Below are 20,610 nucleotides of genomic sequence, written 5' to 3' on the forward strand. Positions count from 1 at the left end.
GTGATAACCTTCATTGAGCAAGTATATTGGCACCATTTTTCCAGCAGCATGTGCTCACATCATGCCTCCACGTCACATTTTGCTAATTCTAATAGTTTTGGGGTACCACAAACCACACCCATATAAGATGGTGAACTTAATAGATAAATGTTGTATGTGTCCTGACTGCTCCACTGACCAGCTCTTCCCCATCCTTCTCCCTCTCCTTGGCCTCTCTATTCTTTGAGATACAGCAATATTGAAATTAGGCCAATTATAACCCTATAATGGTATTTTGAAAGGAAGAGTCAACCAATGCAACACATTTCATTGTTGTCTTATTTTAAGCAATTGCCATAGCCACTCCAACCTTCAGCAGTCACCCCCCTGATCAGTCAGCAGCCACCAACATGGTGGCCCACCAGCAAGGCCTCCACCAGCAAACAGATTATGACTTGCCAAAGGGTCAGATGATGGTTAGCATTTTTGTTTGTGTAAAAACTTTTCTATTTAATGTAATCAAAATTATCCATTTTGCATTTCGTAATGTTCTCTATCTCTTGTTTAGTCAGAAATTCTTCCCTTCTCCATAGATCTGAAAGGCAAACTATTCCTTGCTCTTCTAGTTTGCTTATAGTATCAGTCTTTATATCTAAATCCTGTGCCCATTTTGACTTTATCTTGGTATAGGGTATAAAATGTTGGTATATGCCCAGTTTCTGCCATACATTTTTTCCAGTTTTCCCAGCAGTTTTTATTAAATAGTGATTTCTTATCCCAGAAGCTGGAGTCTTTGGATTTATCAAATAATAGATTAGTATAGTCATTAATTGTTGTGTCTTACATACCTAACCTATTCCGCTGATCTACCACTCTATTTCTTAGCCAGTACCAAGTAGCTTTGAAGATTGCTGCTTTATAATACAATTTCAGATCTGGTACAGCTAGGCCACGTTCCCTTGCATTTCTTTTCATTAGTTCCCTTTATATTCTGGGCTTTTTGTTCTTCCAGATGAATTTTGTTGTTGTTGTTTTCTAGCTCTATAAAATAATTATTGGTAGTTTGATTGGTATAGCACTGAATAAGTAAATTGATTTAGGTAGAGTTGTCATTTTTATTATATTAGCTCAGCCTATGATGATTAGCACTTTTTAGCAATAAAATATTTTTGAATTAAAGTATGTACTTTTTTACACATAATACTATGGCACACTTAATAGTCTACAGAATAGTGCAAACTTTTATACACACTGAGAAACCAAAAAAATTCATGTGCCTCGCTTTATTGAGATATTAACTTTATTGCAGTAGTCTAAAACCAAACAGATAATATCTCTAAGATATACCTGTAATATGCCTGCTTTGTTTTCATTTGCATTGACAGGTAGCTTTTGTAGTAAATAGCAAGCTAGCCTGAGAGTCAGAAAGACCCGAGTTCTGTTCCCACCTCTGACACATACTAGCTGTGTGTGGCCCCCCAGGTAAGCTATCTGTCTTCTCAGTACTCAGGATAGTTAAGACTCCAAGTTGCAGAACAGATAAATTGGTAAAGAAAGTTTCTTCACAAGAAGTTACCTATGCCAGTGAAATCACAGTTTTGTAGGACCATACCTATAAGAAAATGAAGGAAGGAAGGAAGGAAGGAAGGAAGGAAGGAAGGAAGGAGAGAGAGAGAGAGAGAGAGAGAGAGAACAAAGAAGAGAATCATATTGTCACAGAGCCAAAATGTATGGAGACTTAGTCAAACAAAAGAAATCTCATATTGTCAGGCCCAAAAATGTATCTCTTTCTGCATCATCTATGTGTCAGGAGGTAAGCAGCATGCTTCATCATCAGTCCTCTGGAATCATGATTGATCATTGTGTTCATCATAGTTTCAAAATTGTTTTTACAATGTTGATGTTACAGTATAAATTGTTCTTCTAACTTCATTCTGCTTTAGACCATAAATTGTGTAGCCATTCTGCAGGCAGTAGATAACTATTTTGTTTGCAAACTCTACATTTCAAAGCCTTAACTCATCATGCTTTACCCAAAACTCAGCATCTTTCTAGCTTCCCTATTTCTATTAATAACTTTGCTCCTAGTCACCCAGGGCCACAGCCTTATTTTCAGTGTTGTCTTTTTCCCCTCCCTCACTTTCCCACACGCAATTAGCTGACAGCTCCTTTCAAGCCTTTCTTCATAATATAGCTATCAGATCTATTCCTTTCCTTTATTTCCCCAAGTAAATATGCTGTACTGATTTTAATGAAAAGAACAGTTCTCTTCATTATGTATAGATACAATCCATAACTGTTATATATCTCCCTAAAATAATTTCCATTTACAATACTCCTTTCTTACTCAGAAACCACTCATTCAACAACCTTGACTGTTTGGAACATAGTGAAGAAGACCAGAAGAAAAGAAAGGAAGACTTACAGGCAACTAAGATAAATGTGATAAAGTCATGCACTAAGTTTCATGTATTTGACATATAAAAGAAGCTAATAAGGATTAATGTCCTTGAGATATTAGTCAATCTTGTTTTACACACAGTTTTAGAAGATTTATTTATTTAACCTCCATTCCCACAGCAGGGAAGAAGCAACAAATTAGAAGGCCTGTGTTCCAGACAGTTGAATTAACATAATCAGTGATATCTGAATAAATGAGGAATTACTGTAGTAAAGGTTAAATTATTACTATCCATCCATGTGTCAGCCAGACTGAATCAGCCTCTAACCTATGAATAGCCTGAGCTGAACAGAGCATGCTGGAGACAGGAGAGTCAGGAATCAAACAGAAGTTTAATTTCAAAGTGAGGGAAGTGGCTTGTAGGCAAGGAGGAGATCTAGACTCACGCTAGGGCCCTACCCTTAGTGAGGTGGGACCCGAGGCATTGTGTGGAGATCTTAATACTTATGCCAATGACCATACAGTATGCTGTAGTCCTGATAATGAGGAGTAACAGCAACAGTGAGATAAGTTTGATTCATAGCAGGGCTTCATGACCAGAACAGGCACTCGTCCGGTGCTTGTCCAAGCTCAGAGAAAAACTGGTGCTGGTCAAAGCAATACATAGGTTGAACTTACATTATTTATTTTGGATAACTAGCCAATTTTGCCACAAATGATATACCTTTTTCTAAAAGCGTATCAGAATGGAAAATACAAATTAAAAAATTTTTTAAGCTTCCTTATCTGTAAAATGTGAATAAAATAATTTTGCATAAACTACTTCAGAGTATTGTTGTGATGTAAGTTCTTTATGGCGTAGGAATATCCATTGTTACTGTTATTAAACCCTTCTTTACAGTCCCTAAAAGTAACATTATTTTCTAGAGAATAGCAGAATTACCAAGTGTCACGATATCAAACACCATAATATAGAGTTAGTTTTTGAACAAATACTATTATTACGTTTAGCTAAAACTACTAGATGTTTTCACGGGGAAAAAAGAATGATATTTTTCATCTGATATTTTTGCATAAATTCACATATTATCTTGAACATGTTTGACTATCACCAAATAGTTTGCCAGAGTAAATGAGTTTCACTGTTAATTATAATTGTTAAAAGAGGCTTTAGTGTACATACTGCCAAGCTTAATGAGGGAAGTAGCATTTAAATAATAGTTTACCTAACCAATTAGTTTGGCATTACATTAAAATTTCAAATATCCTTTGACAATTTTCCAAAGTTGAGTTAAAAGGATTCTGCTACCATGGAATTGGAGAAAATAAATAATGGGGTGATACAAAGGCAGAATAAAAAGGGTATTTTCAATATGGTGAGGTGTTAGCAGCACCATCCTCCAGGATTTTAATGCTGGGGTCACATTTACTTGACATTTTGATATCTGATTTGGAAGAGAAAGAACACAATCAAGTCCTTACATTCTCTTGTAAGACAAAGTTTTTGAGATTGTTAAATGCCACACTGATGGAGAATAACCTGCAAGAAAATCTCATAAACCTATGTGAATGCAAGAAAAGTGAGAGCTCTTCAATATGGTCAAGTGGTGGGGGATAGGAGGAGAGAATTACTTATAAGAGGACAGTCTTTGGAAGACTTCAGTGTAGTTTTCTATTGAAGGGCCAAAAAGGCCAAGAAAATGCCAAGAATTATCTAAAAGGGCTTTTTTGTTTTTTAACAAAACAGAAAGCATCACCATAAAGGTGAATAAAACTTTAGTCTGTCCTTGCCTTTATTCCTACAGGTGGGTCTGGTCCATGTACCTCAAGAAAGAAACAACAACCTTGAAGGTCCAAATGAGAATGACTAAAATTACCACAAAGTTGATGAAGTTCCATAATATAACAGGCTTAAAAAAAATTACTCTGGAAAGATAAGACAAGAGGAAAAATTACCTAAGTTTATGAGACCATGTAATGTGCTGGATAGGAAAAATTTTGATTTGTAATCCAATGCAATGTTCGAATGAAGGCTGAATCTCCCAAAAGGGATCTTTACAATAATGATTTAATCAAAAAGCATTTTACTATGCACCTTCTGCATTTCAGACACGGTGCTAGCCCTAGAGATACAAATACAAAAGCAGGATAGTCTCTGTACTAAAGGAGCCTAGATTCTATCGGGCAGCACTGGGGTGGAAGAGAAGAAATGGCAGATAAGTAAATGCAGGTTTTATACAAAATAAATACAAAGAGATTGGGGTGGGGCACTAACAGCTGGGAGAATCTGATCAATCTGAGCCTTGAGGGACCTAGAAATTCCAAGAGGTTGAGGTGAAGAGACACAGCATTCTGGGCATTGGGGAATAGGACAGACTAGGGGATGATATAGAGGCAGAAAATAAAAGATTGTGTACATGGAAAGCTGGAGTGAACAAGAATAATTGTAATCAGCCTAGAAAGATAAGTGGGAGCCAGATTTTGAATTGTTTCAAATGCCCAACAAAAGAATTTGTATTTTATCAAAAAAGCATTGAGGAGTCCCTGAAACTTCTTGAGCCTTGAAACTGTTATCGTCAAAGTGATATGGTCTGAAATCTGCCTTAGAAAAATCACTTTGGTAGCTGAGAGGGTGTTTTTGAGTTAGAGTGAAGAAAGACTGGACTTAAGGAAAACAATCAGAAGGTCATTGTCATAGTCCAGTAGAGACATGATGAGAGCTAAAATAAAGATGGATATCATATGAGTGGAAAGAAAGGGAAGGATGTGAGAGATGTTAAGAAGGTAAAATTGCCAAGAATAACAACTCATTGGATACATGAACTGAGGGAGAGTGAAGAGTAGAGAATAACTCAGAGTTGCAAATCTAGGTGGCTGGGGAAATGGTGATGCCCTTGACAGAAGAAATGGGGAACTTGGGAGGAAGGGTAGGTTTGGGGAAAAGCAGAAACTGAAGATGCAGGCCAGGAGCTTGGAAGAGAAATGAGAGTTGGAGATGTAGATTTAGGAGATATCTATATAGAGATGATAGTTAAACCCATGGGAGTTGATGAGATCACTGAGAGCGTATAGATTGAGAAAGAGAAGAACCAGGCTACCTCATCTTCTGAGATTAAGCAAAGGAGGAGAAAATGTTGAGTGAGGTGTTGTTGATACAAAGGTAGTTTGAATTACGGAATTGATCAGGAGAAGCAGGTTCTGAAGAATGGCCTTCCTTTTTTAGCTGATAGTATAGGTGACTTGAGGAGAGAAGAGAAAGTTTTGAATAGCTGCTCTGAGAAGTAGAAGAAATTAATAAGGAAAGAGTAAAAGGCTTGCCATGTAGCAGCAAGAGTGCAGCTAAGATTGGATAACATAAATTTGTAGTAAACTGAGTAGACCCACTTGTGTGACTTCTTCCAGAGGTGTTCTGTACCACTTGGGCAGGACTGAAAAAAGATCCATGCTGAGAGTAATCCAAGGGCTGGAGTTTGGAAGGGTTTAAGTAGCAATAAGACAAAAAGGAAAGGAATCCAGATGAAGGATCGATTTTCAAGAAAGGAAAGTGAGGCTAGCACCTAGGAAAACAGAGAAGGGCAGATTGAGAAAAGATTGCTGTAAGGATGAAGAATAAATTTAGGATGGGTAAAATACAGAGAGAGAGATGAAGGGACAGAAGGTTGTGGTCTAATAGAGGAATTTAATTTATGGATTGTGGAAGGGAAACTATATTGTGAGAAGATAAGAGTAAAGCCATCCCTGTGTGTGTCTGAAGTTGAGTAAAGCTTCAGATCATGAGAACTGAGGGGTTTGATAAACTGGAAAGCAGGAGTACTTGAGGCAAAATCAAAAGTGGTATGACCTGAAATAGCATTTCTTTGTAGGTCCATGTTAAAAATCCTTATTTCATATATAAAAAGGTAACCAGTATAATGAGTCAGTATAATACAGGAAAAGGAGTGGATTTGGAGTCAAGTTCTTGGTTCAGATTCCAGTTCTGATATTTGCCACCTGTGTAAACTTTGGTAAGTGACTTCACCTTTCTAGAACTATGTCTTCATAGGTGTTAATGAAATTAGACTAGATAAGATTATCTGTAAATTATCTATAAATTCCTTTCAGATCTAAATCTATGACATTATGCTCTTATAACAGATCTTAATTCTCTCTATTTGTTTGCATTTCAGTTTCCAACAAAGGAACAATGCCTTATTCTGTGACCACACCACCTCCACCTCCTCCACCAGCACATCCTGCCTCTCAACCAACTCCTCCAGCCCCTTACCCAATGCAACCACCAGTTCCAAGTCTACCTCCCAGAAATATCAAAATGCCCCCTGAGGCAAAGTAAGTAGCAAATACACCCGCCTTGCACTTTGGGTAAACCTAAAGATTGTAGTATAGCTTTCTAGTGGTTAGTACCATCCATTAAGAATGGTTGACTTCATGGAAAACTTTTTCATTTGTGTCATTGGTATGATATTTGGTCCAAAAAAAATCATTTTCAGATGAGATAGATATGCAAAATATCTGAACAACAGCTTTCTTTCATGATATGCCTGTGATAGAGCAAGATTATTACACTGAGAGGAAGGAAACAAAAGAATGGAAACAGAGGGGAAATAAAGGAAAATGTACTCAGTAGAAAACAATGGGTCTTTGCAGCAGGGAACCAATTCAATAGATGTTTGTTAAACACCTATTAAGATTAAAAAATAAGTACAACACAAATATGGCTTTAAGGAGCTTTTACACAGTTGTTTGTCCTTCATTCTCAAGAGGACTAATGACATCAGAAGGGTGATGTCTTGACTTGCAAATGAATTGAAGTGAGGCAGGGCTGTGCAAAGTCAACAGCCTCACTCTCTCCTCCAGAGTCATCTGAGTCCAGTGGCAAGACATAGGTCAGGACAACTGGTGATGAACCCAGATGCAATGAAAGACCTTGGTCTTTTTAAGCTAAGGTCTTTCCCAGGTCTCAATTTGTTTTAGGCAACACCCATTCAGTGATTTAAGGCTAGGTAAGAAATGAGGCAAATGATGGCCTAGTTTGTTTACTCAAAAAAAAAAATCAAACTGGGAAGAGAAGACCCTGAGGGTTTCGGGCCAGAATGGACACAATTGTTATTTACACTCTGAGCCACCAAAACCCAAACAATGATTAAATGAGGCTTGGTCTGGGACCTACTATTGGCCAATCACTGAGAGCCAGAGTGATTTTGGGTTAAAGTATGGTAAAGTAGCTTCATTTGAATCCCAATATCCTAATTAGGTGTGGAGAGAACAGTTCACAAATAACTATAATAAAAAGGAGAGTGAGGAGAGTACAAAGAATAAGTTCTGCCAAAGTGCAAGAAGAAATTTGAAAAGAGAGAGATTCCCCTCACCTGGAGGAATCAAGAGAAGTCTTTATGAAAGAAGTAATATCTGAACTGATCTTTAAAGGAAGATTAGGGGCTTGATCAGATGGAGAGAGGAGAGAGAGGTTAGATGGTAAGAGGAAGAGTGAGAAGGGTCCATTCCAGTCCTGGTGAAAAAGAATGAACAAAAACACAGAGATAGGAAAAGGGAGGATTAGAATGAAAGAAAATTGTCCAATTTGTCTGGAAATACATAAAAATATGCTATAAAAGGTTGGATAAATAATTTGGAACCAGATTGTGGAAGGCCTTGAATACAAGAGACAGAAGTTTATACTTCATTCCATATGCATTAGGAAACCACTGAAAGTTTATGAATAGAGAAGCAGTATCATCATACTAGTTTCTGGAAGATTGTTTGGGTAGCATTATAAAAGATAGCTTGAAGATAGACATGCACAGAGGTTTATTAGGTGGAATTTCTAAGCAAGAAGAAATGAAAGCCTGAACTAGGGTAGTTGCATTAGCAGCAGAGAGGAAGCTCCAGCACAAGAGAAAAAGAAAGCGAGGGAGAGAGAGAGGGAAGGAATGAGGGAAGGAGGGAGAGAGGAATTACAGATAAAAATGGCAGGACTTCACAGCAGTTTGGATAAATGGGGTGAGGGAGTAAGAAGAGTCAAAGATGATTCCCAAATTTTAAGCCTAGGATGATGTAGCCATTAACATAAATAGAGAGTTTAAGAGGAAGGGCAGGTTTAGTAAAACAGAAGATAAATTCAGCTTTAGATATGTTGAATTGGAGGTTCTGATAGAATGCCTAAGCAGAAATATTCAGCAGGTATATGGAAATATGGAACTAGAAGAGTTAGAGGTCTTCAGAGTTGTTGGGGTATAGAAAAACAGATTTGGATAAAAAAGATAATTAAAGCTGTGGGGATAAATTATGTTCTTAAGGGAAAGAGTACATATAGAGAGGATGGCCTAGTTTACAATATTGTAACATTTAAGAGGAAAAGGAGAAAGAAGATCCAGTAAAAAAAAAAAGAGTAGAAGTGATAGGCAGAGATAGAGGTAGAACCACAGGGATGACATGTCATACTGTAGAAACAAAGGCAGGGAGAAGGATTCAAGAAGGAGGAGGTACTTTCTAGTACTGTATACCTCAGAGAGAAGAAGGATGAGGAAAGGAGAAAAGACTATTGGGGTTTGGTCCTTAGAATGTCATTAATGACCTTAATGAGAGCAGCTTCAATAGAGTGGTGAGTATGGAAGCCAGGTTGAAGGGGGTTAAAAGTGGTGAGAAAATGGAGGCAGTGAGTACAACAAATTAGTAGCCTTGGCATTTTGAGTCTGTTCTCTGCTCTGTTCTGACTATCTCAGGGGTATTGTTCTGAGTTTTGTGACACCATAAAACTAGAATTCATCCAAAGGGAATTAACCAAGATGGTAAGGGAACTAGAGGCAGATTGAAGGAGCAAGTGAACCTGATGTAGTCCCTCATACTGGGCTTATAGACAGTAGAGATATGTGGGCTAGAAAATAGTACAGAGAAGTGAATTTAGATCTATTATTTTGACCACATTCCAAAGATAGTCATTAATATCATCTTGGACATTTTCAATGTCAACTTAGAGGAAAGTTTCTAGTGACATTCTCCAGGGATCCATCCTTAGTCTTATACTCAGGATAAATGACTTAGAAAATGGCATAGATGATCAATTTGTCAAATTTACAGATGGCAAACATTGCCGCTAACACACTGGATGACAGAATCCCCCCACCCCCAAAAAAAATCTCAGCAGGGGACAACAAACTACTACTCAAAGGCTAAATCCTGCTGACACCTATTTTTGTATAGTAGGAGAGCTAAAAATGGGTTTTACATTTTAAAATACAATAAAACTGTATTTTAAAATGTAAGAGCTCTATGATCATAGAAAAACATGGAAAGACTTGCACAAAATAATGAACAGTAAAATGAGTAAAACCAAGAGAACATTCTATACAGTAACAGCAATATTATTTTAAGAATGACTTTAAATAAATGAGTCATTTTGACTATTATAAGTAGCCGAATTAACTATAAAGCACATATGAAGAAAGGTACTATCTGCATCCAGAGAAAGAACTGATAAATAGAATTATGTATAAATAATTTTACACATGTGTGTATACCTATTTGTGTCTAATGGTAGCCATCTCTAGGGTGGGGGAAGGAAGAAAAAAAAAGAAATTTACATAATAACTTTGTTATATATTTAAAAGGAATAACAAGGTGTACATAATAGATTTGCAGTTTCATGTACAATCATCTTTTTTACTATACTATGTCATGAAAATGCTTGTTTTATTCCATAAATTAAAAATAAAGTAAATGTGAAAAAATAATAAAAGCTATTCTTAGCTCAAGAGCCATACAATAACTGACAGAAGGCCAGATTTGGTGCCAAATCCACAGTTTGCCTACCCCTGGGCTAGAATGACAGGTTAGATATAATATGATGAAATTCAATAGAGACAAATGGATACAATTTCACAGGTAAAATGTGAGAAGTCATGTCTTGACAAAAATTTATGAGAAGATGTGAGTATTTTATTGGATTGTCTGCCAACCGTGCAAAAATGACAGCCCCAAAAACCTAATGCAAACTTAAACTGTATTAAGAGAATCATAGCATTGGAAGTATAGGAGGTGAGAGTCCTTCAGTACTCTTCCAATGGTCAGGTAAATATGTAGTATTATATTCTGTTTCAAACATCATTTTTAAGAAGAACATTGACAAACTGGAGGAGGAGGGACATCAAGACTCTTCTCAAGAACTGGCTGTAAAAATTCTAGGCATTGAGCCTGGAGAAGACTTAGCAGAGGATGATGTTTGTTGTGAAGTAGTTCAATAATGGTCACATGAGAGGTATGAGGTGTTGATAAAAGACTAGGACCTCTGGTGTGAGGGTTTGCTGAGCCCTTTGTAGAGCTGCTCGTCTACCTTTGGTGGACACTTGTCACCCAACCCTCACCTGCGGCTCCAAGAAGCAGTAACACACGCAGCAGCCACGCCTTGGTAAAACCAGGCCAAACCAATAGAAGGGTAACCAACAGACCACAAACCCATCGGTGAGGTAGTGGGGAGGTGTACTCCAAGTATATGAAGACTTCCGCTAGCAAAGTGGGCAGATGAGAACGATTTGTTCCCACAGCCATGAAGGCAGCTGAAGCAGGTGGTGTGGAGTGCTTAGAGCTCAGTAAGATGTGTAAGACACCAGGGTCATCCACTGAATCCCAGGCCATTGCCAGTCACCTTGACTTTTGCTCTGCCCCTGGATTTTGATGACTCTGGAAGAGAGAGTGAGGCTGGTGACTTTGTGCAATCCTGCCTCACTTAAATCCAATTTATCAGCAAGTCAAGAAATCACCCTTTGATGTCAGTGGTCCTCTTTGAAAATGAAGGACAAACAATAGATGTCACATAGAGGAAGAGGATTGGATTTGTTCTAGTACCTAGAGGTAGTTAGTAGCACAGTGCATAGAGCTCTGGGCCACAGTCGAGAAAACCTGAGTTCAAATGCAACCTCAGGCATTTATTAGCCATGTGACCCTGGGCAAGTTACTTAACCTCTGATTGCCTTAGTAGTTTACTATATTTTACCGCATAATCACTGCAGATTTTATGCCAAATTTTTTTGCAAAAAAGTGGGGTTGCAACCATTTTTTTAAAAAATTGTGCCAGCATTATTTAAAAATCATTCATTACCTAAACTGTATTTGGTGCAAGATTAGGATGCATGGAATACTTGTGAATATACATTAAAATTTAATACTGACGATGTGTGTTCAGAGATAAATGTGTATACATATGCCACTGGTGAATACATTGCTGCTCAGGTTACCTTTTAAGTGTCATGATGAACAGAATTATATCATGTGATGATTACACAGTCATGTGATGACTGAAAAAATGGTGTGTGATGAGTACATAGTAGCAACAATATGGGGTAAAATAATTACAAGATGGGGGCTGGTATTAACAATATCTCCCTCACACAGCTGTTGTTAAGAAGCGAAAGTGCTATGTTCCTGGCACATAGTGGGTGCCTAATAAATGCTTGTTCCCAACCTTTCCCTTTACCCATTCTCCGCTGGGCAGAATTAAGAACAAAGGATAGACATTACAGAGAGGTAGATTTAGGCTTGATGTAAGGAGAACCCTCCAATTAATTAGAACTCACCAAAAGGTAAACAGGCCACCTTGAGGAGTCCCAGGGACCCGTGCTGTAAAAATCTGGAAATTAAGGCCAGGTGGCCAGTAGTCAGGGCTCCTTACTAGCTGTGTGAGCCTGGGCAAGTCACTTAACCTCTATCTTCCTCAGTTAGCTCAAGTGTAGGTCTGGACTAAAATAGATGACCCTTGAGGTCTCTCCTCACTCTGAGATACTCTGACTTGTGAAACAATAACAAGATTTCACATAATGAAGTTACTTAGGATTTACAAAACACTTTCCTCACCGTAACCCCGTGAGATAGGTAGTGCCAGTATCAGCACAGCCATTTTACAGATGAAGAAACTGAAACTCAGAAAAGCAAGTGAGTTACGATACCACACAGCTAATAGGTGTCAGAATCTCTGCATTATTGGAATTAACCAGATCATTTTTTTCTTCACCAACTCAAAATACCCATGTGCTGCCACCCACAGAACCGAGAAAGTACCATCAATCTCTCAGTCCTTTCTATATCCAGGCTGGGTTATGTTTCCAGGGCTGAGTCAAATTAAGCTTCCAAGATGTGAACTGTGAACACTAAACATGGAGTCAAAAGACTCTGTGGTCTCTAAGGTTCTTAACTCCCAGAGAACAAGAACTGAAGGCCTTCTGAGCCTTGGGCTGTGTGTTTGACACCTCTCCTGCAGGAACTCCTTTGGAAATATTATTGAGAGATTAGAACATCATAAAGGGATAATTTTTAAGATAGGTTAACATTTACCGGATTCAAAGTATTAGGAGTGGGGAGATGTCCAAATGAAAATGACAGTTAACAAATTGAGGTTAAAATACTATTGTTTGTTTTTCCTTTTTTTTCCCCCAATTCGAACGATGTGTACTAAGTATCTACTACATGAAGAACACTTTCAGAAGCTGAGGGGGATACAAAGTTTGAATAAAACATAATCCCCTGTCCTCCTGAAACTTACACTTTAGTGGTAGGGATAAGACACTCAAACATAAATATAATATACAGTAATACAAAATTGATGCCTTCTTCCCACCTGTGGACAGATCCAGTTGCTGGGAAGTTTTTCTTTACATCAAGCTCGGATTTCCTTCATTGTAGGTTCAGCCTATTACTCTTACCTCTACCCTCTGGAGCCAAGCAGAACAAGGGTAATCCCTGCAAAATGTCACTTTTCCAAGTGTATTGTTTCCCCATCTAGTGGCCAAAAGTTAATTAGGTCCTCAAGCACATGTCTTTACCATAGCAGGTATTTACAGAGAAACTAAAACAGAGAGACGTGCGGATAGGAATGGAGATAATGCACAAAGCAACTTCCTAGTGAAACAATCATAGTACGGATGTTGAAGTTATTAAGAAATGATAAGAAAGCTAATGGTTGGTTGCTAGTTCTCTCCAGTGAAGCTCTGTCACTTTATTTCTGCTGTTCTGCTATGTTTTATTTCTACTATAAGTGCTCCTTTCGCTTTAAACATCCCAAGTCACATGACTTGGGGTAGGGGAAGATGGGGAAAGGAAGAAAGTATTTTTAATGCTCTTTTAAAACTGGATCTTTCAGAGATGACCCAAACTTTTAGCTTAGGAGCCATTCATTATATTCTCTAGCTGGTGGGCAGCTATAGCTTCACATATGTAGGACCCCTGAAGAGACTCTTCATCCTAGGTGCCCAAGGGATTCTCCATCCTGCCTTGATCTAGGCTCTTGATCTAGATAGAGACCTTAGGTAAGCAGAAAAAGACAAACTAAAGAGTGATGAATAATCCCCAGGCAAATTGCCCCATGGTAGCCTCTAAAAGAGCAAATTCCAAAATACTTTTAATAAATGTACCCACGCAGCCAGCCTGAGAGGTCAGATGCTAACGGAGAATTTATACCAGGGAAACCTGAAAAGACGCAGGTGAGGAGGTGGTGCTAACTATGATTGACAGCAATGGAGGTGAAGCTTTGCCTAGTAACAAGTGTGCATAGTCATGTGATTTGTCAATTTAGTGATTTATCAATTAGAGAATTAATTGTATAAGATATATTAATAGAGGCAACAAGGAAGGGAAGAAATAAACATTTATTAAGTGCCTACTGTGTGCCAGGCACTATGACTAAGCACTTTACAAATATTATCTCATTTGATCCTCACAACAACCCTGGGAGATAGGTGCTGCAATGATCCCCATAGTTGAGGAAACTGAGGAAGAGAGAGGTTAAGTGACTTGCCCGGCTCACACAGCTGGTAAATGTCTGAGGATAGATTTGAACTCAGGTTTTCCTAATTCTAGGCCCAGCACTCTCTCTCCCCTGTGACACCTAGCTGCCTCTAGAGAGAACAGAGAACTTTATTGATTGTTTATTCAGATCCTCTGAATATCAATATCAAGTGAGCCATAAAGCAGGAATGTAAGTGCTTGACAAAAGCATTCGCTGCCATTTCAAAGTCATCCTGTACCAAGTCCAAAAGGAAGAAGGATTCTCCAAAAATGATGAGATCCTTCTGATGCTTCTGTTTGCAGAAAACACTACAAGATTGTTAACACTTTGTCTCACCAAACCCCAGAATATGTAGGAGCCTCTTCAATGAGATCCTTGACTATTCAAGAGTTTGAGTTAACAATCCAAATCACACTGTAGGGATTTAATGATGAGCAGCCCATTGCAGAAGTCCATGCATCTTTGGCAAAGAAAAAAAAAAGAGTTCTCCTTTTTAGGGCTGTTCCTCATGGCTGGAATGATTTTTCATCAATAGATAGATGGGTGTGGCTTGCCCTCAATTTTTTTTGGTGTTTTTAATTTTCATTATTTTGATATCTGTTGAAGATATAGACAGGAATTACAAGGGATTAGTCAATCAAGGAGTACCTATTTAGCACTTACTAAATGCTAGGCATCGTGCTGGATTCTAGAAATACAATCGTTGAGGTTCAGAGGTAGGAGAGCTGGTTCAGGTGTGAAAGAATTCACTTGGACCTTCTCTCTGACCATTGGGAGCTTTATTGACCACAAAAGCAGCAGGCTGGCCCTACAAGGAGGATTAGCAACTTATAGAGGGACAGAGGCCTGTTTTATTTTACGAGATGAAAAGGAATTGTCGTGACACAGGATGAGGGAGATGGATGACAGGATAAGGGACCCAGGATAAAGAAGACAGGGGAAATTTTATGACTCAGGAGGAGGGAGACATGGAATTTTTATGGTCCAGGATAGGGGGGAGTTTTCTTGATATCCCTAGATAAGGGGAAGAGACTCCAGGATACTCTCAAGCTCAGGCGGGCCTCACAAGGTACTGAAAAAAAAAAACAATTCTTAATTTTTTTTTAGCTTTTAGGGCACTGTTTGTATACGTATCATTTCCCCATTCAACCACAGGAGAAATCTTTCGGGAAAAGGGGTGAAGGTCATTGTCTTCAGTAGGTGCTTCCTGCTGAACAGAAGAGAAAAGTCCATTTCAAGGGCCAAGAATAGTTTGAGGAAAGGTGGTCAGCATGGGAGTGCAGAATGTGGTACCCGCTGAATCCAGGTTAGAGAGAGGAAAACCACTCAGGGACACCAAGAGTAGGGGTTGATATCCTAAGAGTTGAAAGTGGAATTTCTGCAAGCCAGAAGACACAAGGTGAACCAGGAAGTTAAACAAGCATAGACCAAATATAAGCGTGAGTAAAATAATTATTAACAGGGTCAGAATGGGAGAAAGAAAGGAGAGGAGTCATGACTCCCAGGAGGAGGTAGGGAGAGATATTAGGCTAGAGTGTATGTCTTGCATCCAAGAGGCTGCCTGTAGCAAATATCCCTTGAGTGTGGAGTTCTACCTTAGAGGAATTATTAATGTACACACAACAAGAAGTGTTGGCCAAAGCACAGATACCTGAGGAGGCAAGAAGATAGTCAAGAGCAATACAGTTGTCTAGAACCATATCGGCTCAGCTTTCTTGTTTTCAGAAGTTCAACAAGTGAAGAAAATTATGATGATGTTGATATGCAATCCAATGGTAAGATATGCTATATTATCCTTGGGTTATACTTAATCCCTGACAAATCAGAAAATGTTATTGATCCCATGTTATTTTTGATTCATAAAAGCAAGTTTATAAGGAGATAGACACACCGTATATAGAGAAAAAATGTTTTGCATAAAGATGGGTATTGATGTGTATATCTAAGAGGAATGCTCAAAGGATAAATTCCATGCAGGGTTTTCAGGGAATGGGGAAGAGATATTGGGAGTAAGCTAGCTGACACACAGAGCAATCTTGTACTGAGCCCTGCCCCACAGAGTTCTCTATTTGAATTAAAGCATTTGACTCCCTCCTAATCCTGGGAAAGCAGGCCTAACCCTAGGCACAGGGTGAGAATCAGGAAAAGGTAATAGGAGAAGTGGTTCAAGGGAGAGCCCAGAACATAGCACAGTTAGAAAGCACACAGATAGGTCCACAGTGAGGGGCTTCAATGCATAGTTTTCTTTGATCACTTTTCTGGCTGGTCATACCCTGCACAATGGCAAAAATTAATCTATTCCTACCCTCAAGAAGCTTACATTCAATTGGGAAAGACAATTTGTACATATAGTATTATATATAAAATAAATACAAGGAGGTGAGATGGTGAAGGTACTAAGAGGAGGAGGGAAAAGGGAAGTACTCATATAGGAGGTGGCATTTGAGCCAACATCTAAAGAAAAACAGAGATTCTAAGGGCAGGGGCAAGGAGGGACTGCATTCCAGGCCTACAGGACAGCCTGAGCAAAGGCATGAAGGTGGGAGATTGGAGTAATATATCATAAGCCTGGAAAGGCAGTTTGGAGCCAAGCAGTGAAGGTCTTTAATTATATAATTATTTATTTATCTATTTCTGATGAGGCAATTGGAGTTAAGTGACTTGCCCAGAGTCACACAGCTAGTGAGTGTTAAGTGAAGGGCTTTAAGTGCCAAATAGGGGAGCTTGTATTTAATTCAGGAGATAATGGGGAGCCACTGTAGCTTCTTGAACAGAGGCATGATATGATCAGAGTTTAGGAATAAGGATGGATTAAAAAGAGTAGAGACTGGATGCAAGAAAAACAATTAGGAGGTATTTCAATATTCTCAGTGAAAAATGCTAAGGGCCTGAGGTGGGGTGATAGTGATATGAGTGAACCAAATGGGAAAAATGTGAGAGATGTTACAGAAGTTAGAATTTACAAGATCTGGCAAATGATTAGATATGATGATTGAGGGAGAAGGAAGAATCAAAGATAATTCTGAGGTTGTTGACCAAGATGACTTATTAGGATGGTGGTGTCTTCAATAAAAAGAGAGAGAGAGAGAGAGAGAGAGAGAGAGAGAGAGAGAGAGAGAGAGAGAGAGAGAGAGAGGAAGGAAGGAAGGAAGGAAGGAAGGAAGGAAGGAAGGAAGGAAGGAAGGAAGGAAGGAAGGAAGGAAGGAAGGAAGGAAGGGAGGAAGGAAGAAGTTGGGGAAAAGGATGAGCTTAAAGGGGAAGATGGCAAGTTCTTTTTTGGACATGTTGCATTTGAAATGGCCCACAGAATATCCAATTCAAAATGTCCAATAGGCAGAATAAGAAGATTTGGATCTGTATTGGTGAAAATAGTATAGATACCAATGAAACCATGAATCCACTGAAATAATGAAGTCACTATTAAATGTATTATACAAATAGGTGAGTTTTACTCTAAGTCCTAGAGTTGGGAAACCAGGGCTACAGTGTATTGTGAGAACCTGTTCTATTTTCATTTTTTTCCCTCTTTTTTGTTTTCAGAAGTTCAACAAGTGAAGAAAATTATGATGATGTTGATATGCAATCCAATGGTAAGATATGCTATATTATCCTTGGGTTATGCTTAATCCCTGACAAATCAGAAAATGTTATTGATCCCATGTTATTTTTGATTCATAAAAGCAAGTTTGTAAGGAGATAGACACACCGTATATAGAGAAAAAATGTTTTACATAAAGATGGGTATTGATGTGTATATATATATATATACATATATATATATATATATATATATATATATATATATATATATATATATATATGGATATATCTGTATTACACATGTGGTATTCACATAGCACTTTTAAGATTGATAAGCTACTGGACATATATTATCATTTTCATTAAAGCAAATATGTTCTGATTTGCTTCTAACACCCGTACTCCATGTAAGCTCACAGAATATTGAATTTACCTTTCTTTCAAAAGAGACATGATGGGATCTTTTGACTTATTAGATTATTTCACAGAGGTCCCTATAAATGACTTTATGTCAACTCAAATGTTCATTAAACCATTTTTTAAAACTTCTGTAGCACTTATCTTATAATGTATTTCTATTTCTTCATTAAAATATTTCCAGATAAAATACATTATTTCTTTATTTAAAAAAAAAATCTTGAGTAATACTGAAATTGCATCTAATGGAGGGGAAAGTGACAATTTTCATAAAACCATAAATTAAAACTTTATTCATTTTTGTTTGTTTCTAGATTATGGAAATCCAGATGAGGTGGGGTAATCTGTTCATTTTTCTTTAAAAATAAACAATTCACTTATTTACTTTGTATGCTTTTACTTTTTCCTGATTAAATGAAACCATAATTTTAAAAATATTTGACAATTAGAATTTTAAAATGAATTGGATATCTTCTCAAGTTGCTGTGATCCAAATATGTAAGACCAACAAGTAGATAAGTGACCAAGTGTTTTCTGTTTTTATTTCTATTTCAAAGAATCTCCCAGAATTAAGACCCACCCATCCCCACCCTTGCATTATATTCTTTTAGGTTGTCATAATAGCTGTATAATTGGTTATGAGTCTAGCTACATGCTGGAGAGATTAGAAGGGGGAGAGACAAGATTCTTTCATTGTTTTCTATTTCCATTCTAGCTCATGAGAAAGTATTTTAAGCAAAGCTTAAACTTTCATTCTTACATTCTGTGTGTGAGTCACAATGTTTTTTAACCATTTAGTCTTCCTTCTCTTGAAATAAGTAAAAATTTACCATTAGCCATTTTTCTCTTGTAGGATCAAGACAGCAATGGAGAAACATACGAAGACATGTGAGTACTATTTTTTTTTATAAATGATTCTTAAAATTAAAAAAAAAAAAGATAAATGCAATATGTGTGCTAAGAAACATGGGGTAGCTATGCTAAAAACCGAAAAACATTGTGTTCAAATGAAGGACTGAAGAGCCATGAAGGTCAGAGCAATCACATCAGAGGTGGGCAGTATCCCTCCACTACCTAGGAGAGCAGTGCTTCTCTAAGGATGGTAGATAAAAAAGTCTAATAAGCTCAATGAAAGGAAGTGTGGACTAATAGATAAATCACAGACCCAGGAAGCAAAAAAAAAAAGCCAGTATTTTTTATTGTTTACTATCTAAATGTAATTGAGGAAATCTCTCAATCTATTTGTGTCCCATTGTTCTAGTTCTGGTTTTTCTTAGAGTGATGCTGTAAGAAATAACTTAAAGGTTTGGTGTCAAATAAAAGTACATCCCTGGAGGCCATATGTTGATTTAGAAAACCACAAATTAACGTTATCTGTTGTATTTTTATTTATTCTGTTAAATATTTCTCAATTACATTTTAATCTGCTTCTGGCTCACTCTGGAGTTGTGCTGATCACATGAGGCCTGCAGGCTCTGAGTTTTACCTTTATGCTGTAAAGCATCAAGGCACCAGCTTCTTATGCATTGGAAAGTAAATTATATTGGTTCCCAAATGAAATTGTAGGTAGCCCATGAAAACAAAAAATGTTTCTTGGAAAGTAACTGAATGATGTCCAATGTGGTATTTCCTGTTATCTTGAATGTAGGTACCTTATAGATTTAGTGCATCAAAGACTGACACAAAATTTCTAGATTCACTAGGAAGTATGGTCCCCATATTTTTCAGTCATCTACCTGTTAATGAGAAAAGGAAGAAGGGACAGTACCTGAAGTAATCTCCATCCATTGACCAAGTAGCTCTACCATATGGTAGAAAGAGTACTGGTTCTAAGTCAGAGAACCTGGGTTCTAATCCTTTCCCAGACACTTCCTACCTGTGTGATTTGGGGCAAGTTACTTAACTTCACTGGGGCTTTGTTTCCTCATCAGTAAAAATGATGGGATTGGATGAGCTGGCCCTGAAGTCCCTTCCTGCTGGAGCCTACAGTCTATGTACCTCTCCACTTCCAGGAGCCCTCCACTATCCACACCTCCAGACTGACAGGGCCTATGAAGTGTGTGGCTAGTTGACTCCGACTTGGCTTCATTTTCAGTATCCATGATCTGAATAACCTCTTCAGCTGTGTGTAGAAAAGCAGAAAAGTTTTAGAGGTAGTGACAGCTAGGCCATCAGTTCCAATGTAAGCAAGGTAAAAATATCTGTTTGCAGAGAAACAACAAAAGAACGAGAGAAGAAGAGGGATAAAGAAGAGAAGAAAAGATTGGAGCAGGAGAAGAAAGAACAGAAGGAGAAGGAAAAAAAGGAGCAAGAGATCAAGAAAAAGTTCAAAGTAAGCTCATTATTTGGTGCTCAGTAAAAAAAAAGATTAACTTTATAAAGCTTTCTCCTAAAGTGCTTTAGGAGTGCCAGAACTAAAATGGATTGAAAATCATATTCTGAAAAAAGTTGTCTCAATAATACTTCTTGGTGATGTTTCCCTTCCTAATATAGCCATGCTTGG

The 20,610-nt window shown here is 37.9% G+C and overlaps 1 protein-coding gene across 7 annotated transcripts in view; it reads left to right on the top strand.

Moving 5' to 3' along the window:
- Positions 1-20,610, top strand: part of FYB1 (FYN binding protein 1) — a 202,804-nt gene that overhangs the window by 133,136 nt on the left and 49,058 nt on the right. For 5 of the 7 annotated variants that reach the window (XM_078153208.1, XM_078153206.1, XM_020996129.2 and 2 more), the window contains exons 3-7: positions 6,547-6,706; positions 17,691-17,740; positions 18,422-18,441; positions 18,961-18,995; positions 20,319-20,439. In XM_078153208.1, coding sequence (XP_078009334.1) covers positions 6,547-6,706; positions 17,691-17,740; positions 18,422-18,441; positions 18,961-18,995; positions 20,319-20,439 — 386 coding nt within the window. Of the gene's footprint in view, positions 1-6,546; positions 6,707-15,875; positions 15,926-17,690; positions 17,741-18,421; positions 18,442-18,960; positions 18,996-20,318; positions 20,440-20,610 lie in introns of all 7 variants that reach the window. The other 2 variants (XM_078153207.1, XM_078153210.1) reach the window with 1 other exon arrangement.

This window comes from Phascolarctos cinereus, unplaced genomic scaffold (genome assembly GCF_003287225.1).
Source record: "Phascolarctos cinereus isolate Bilbo 61053 unplaced genomic scaffold, phaCin_HiC Scaffold_4;HRSCAF=312, whole genome shotgun sequence".
NCBI lineage: Eukaryota > Metazoa > Chordata > Mammalia > Diprotodontia > Phascolarctidae > Phascolarctos > Phascolarctos cinereus.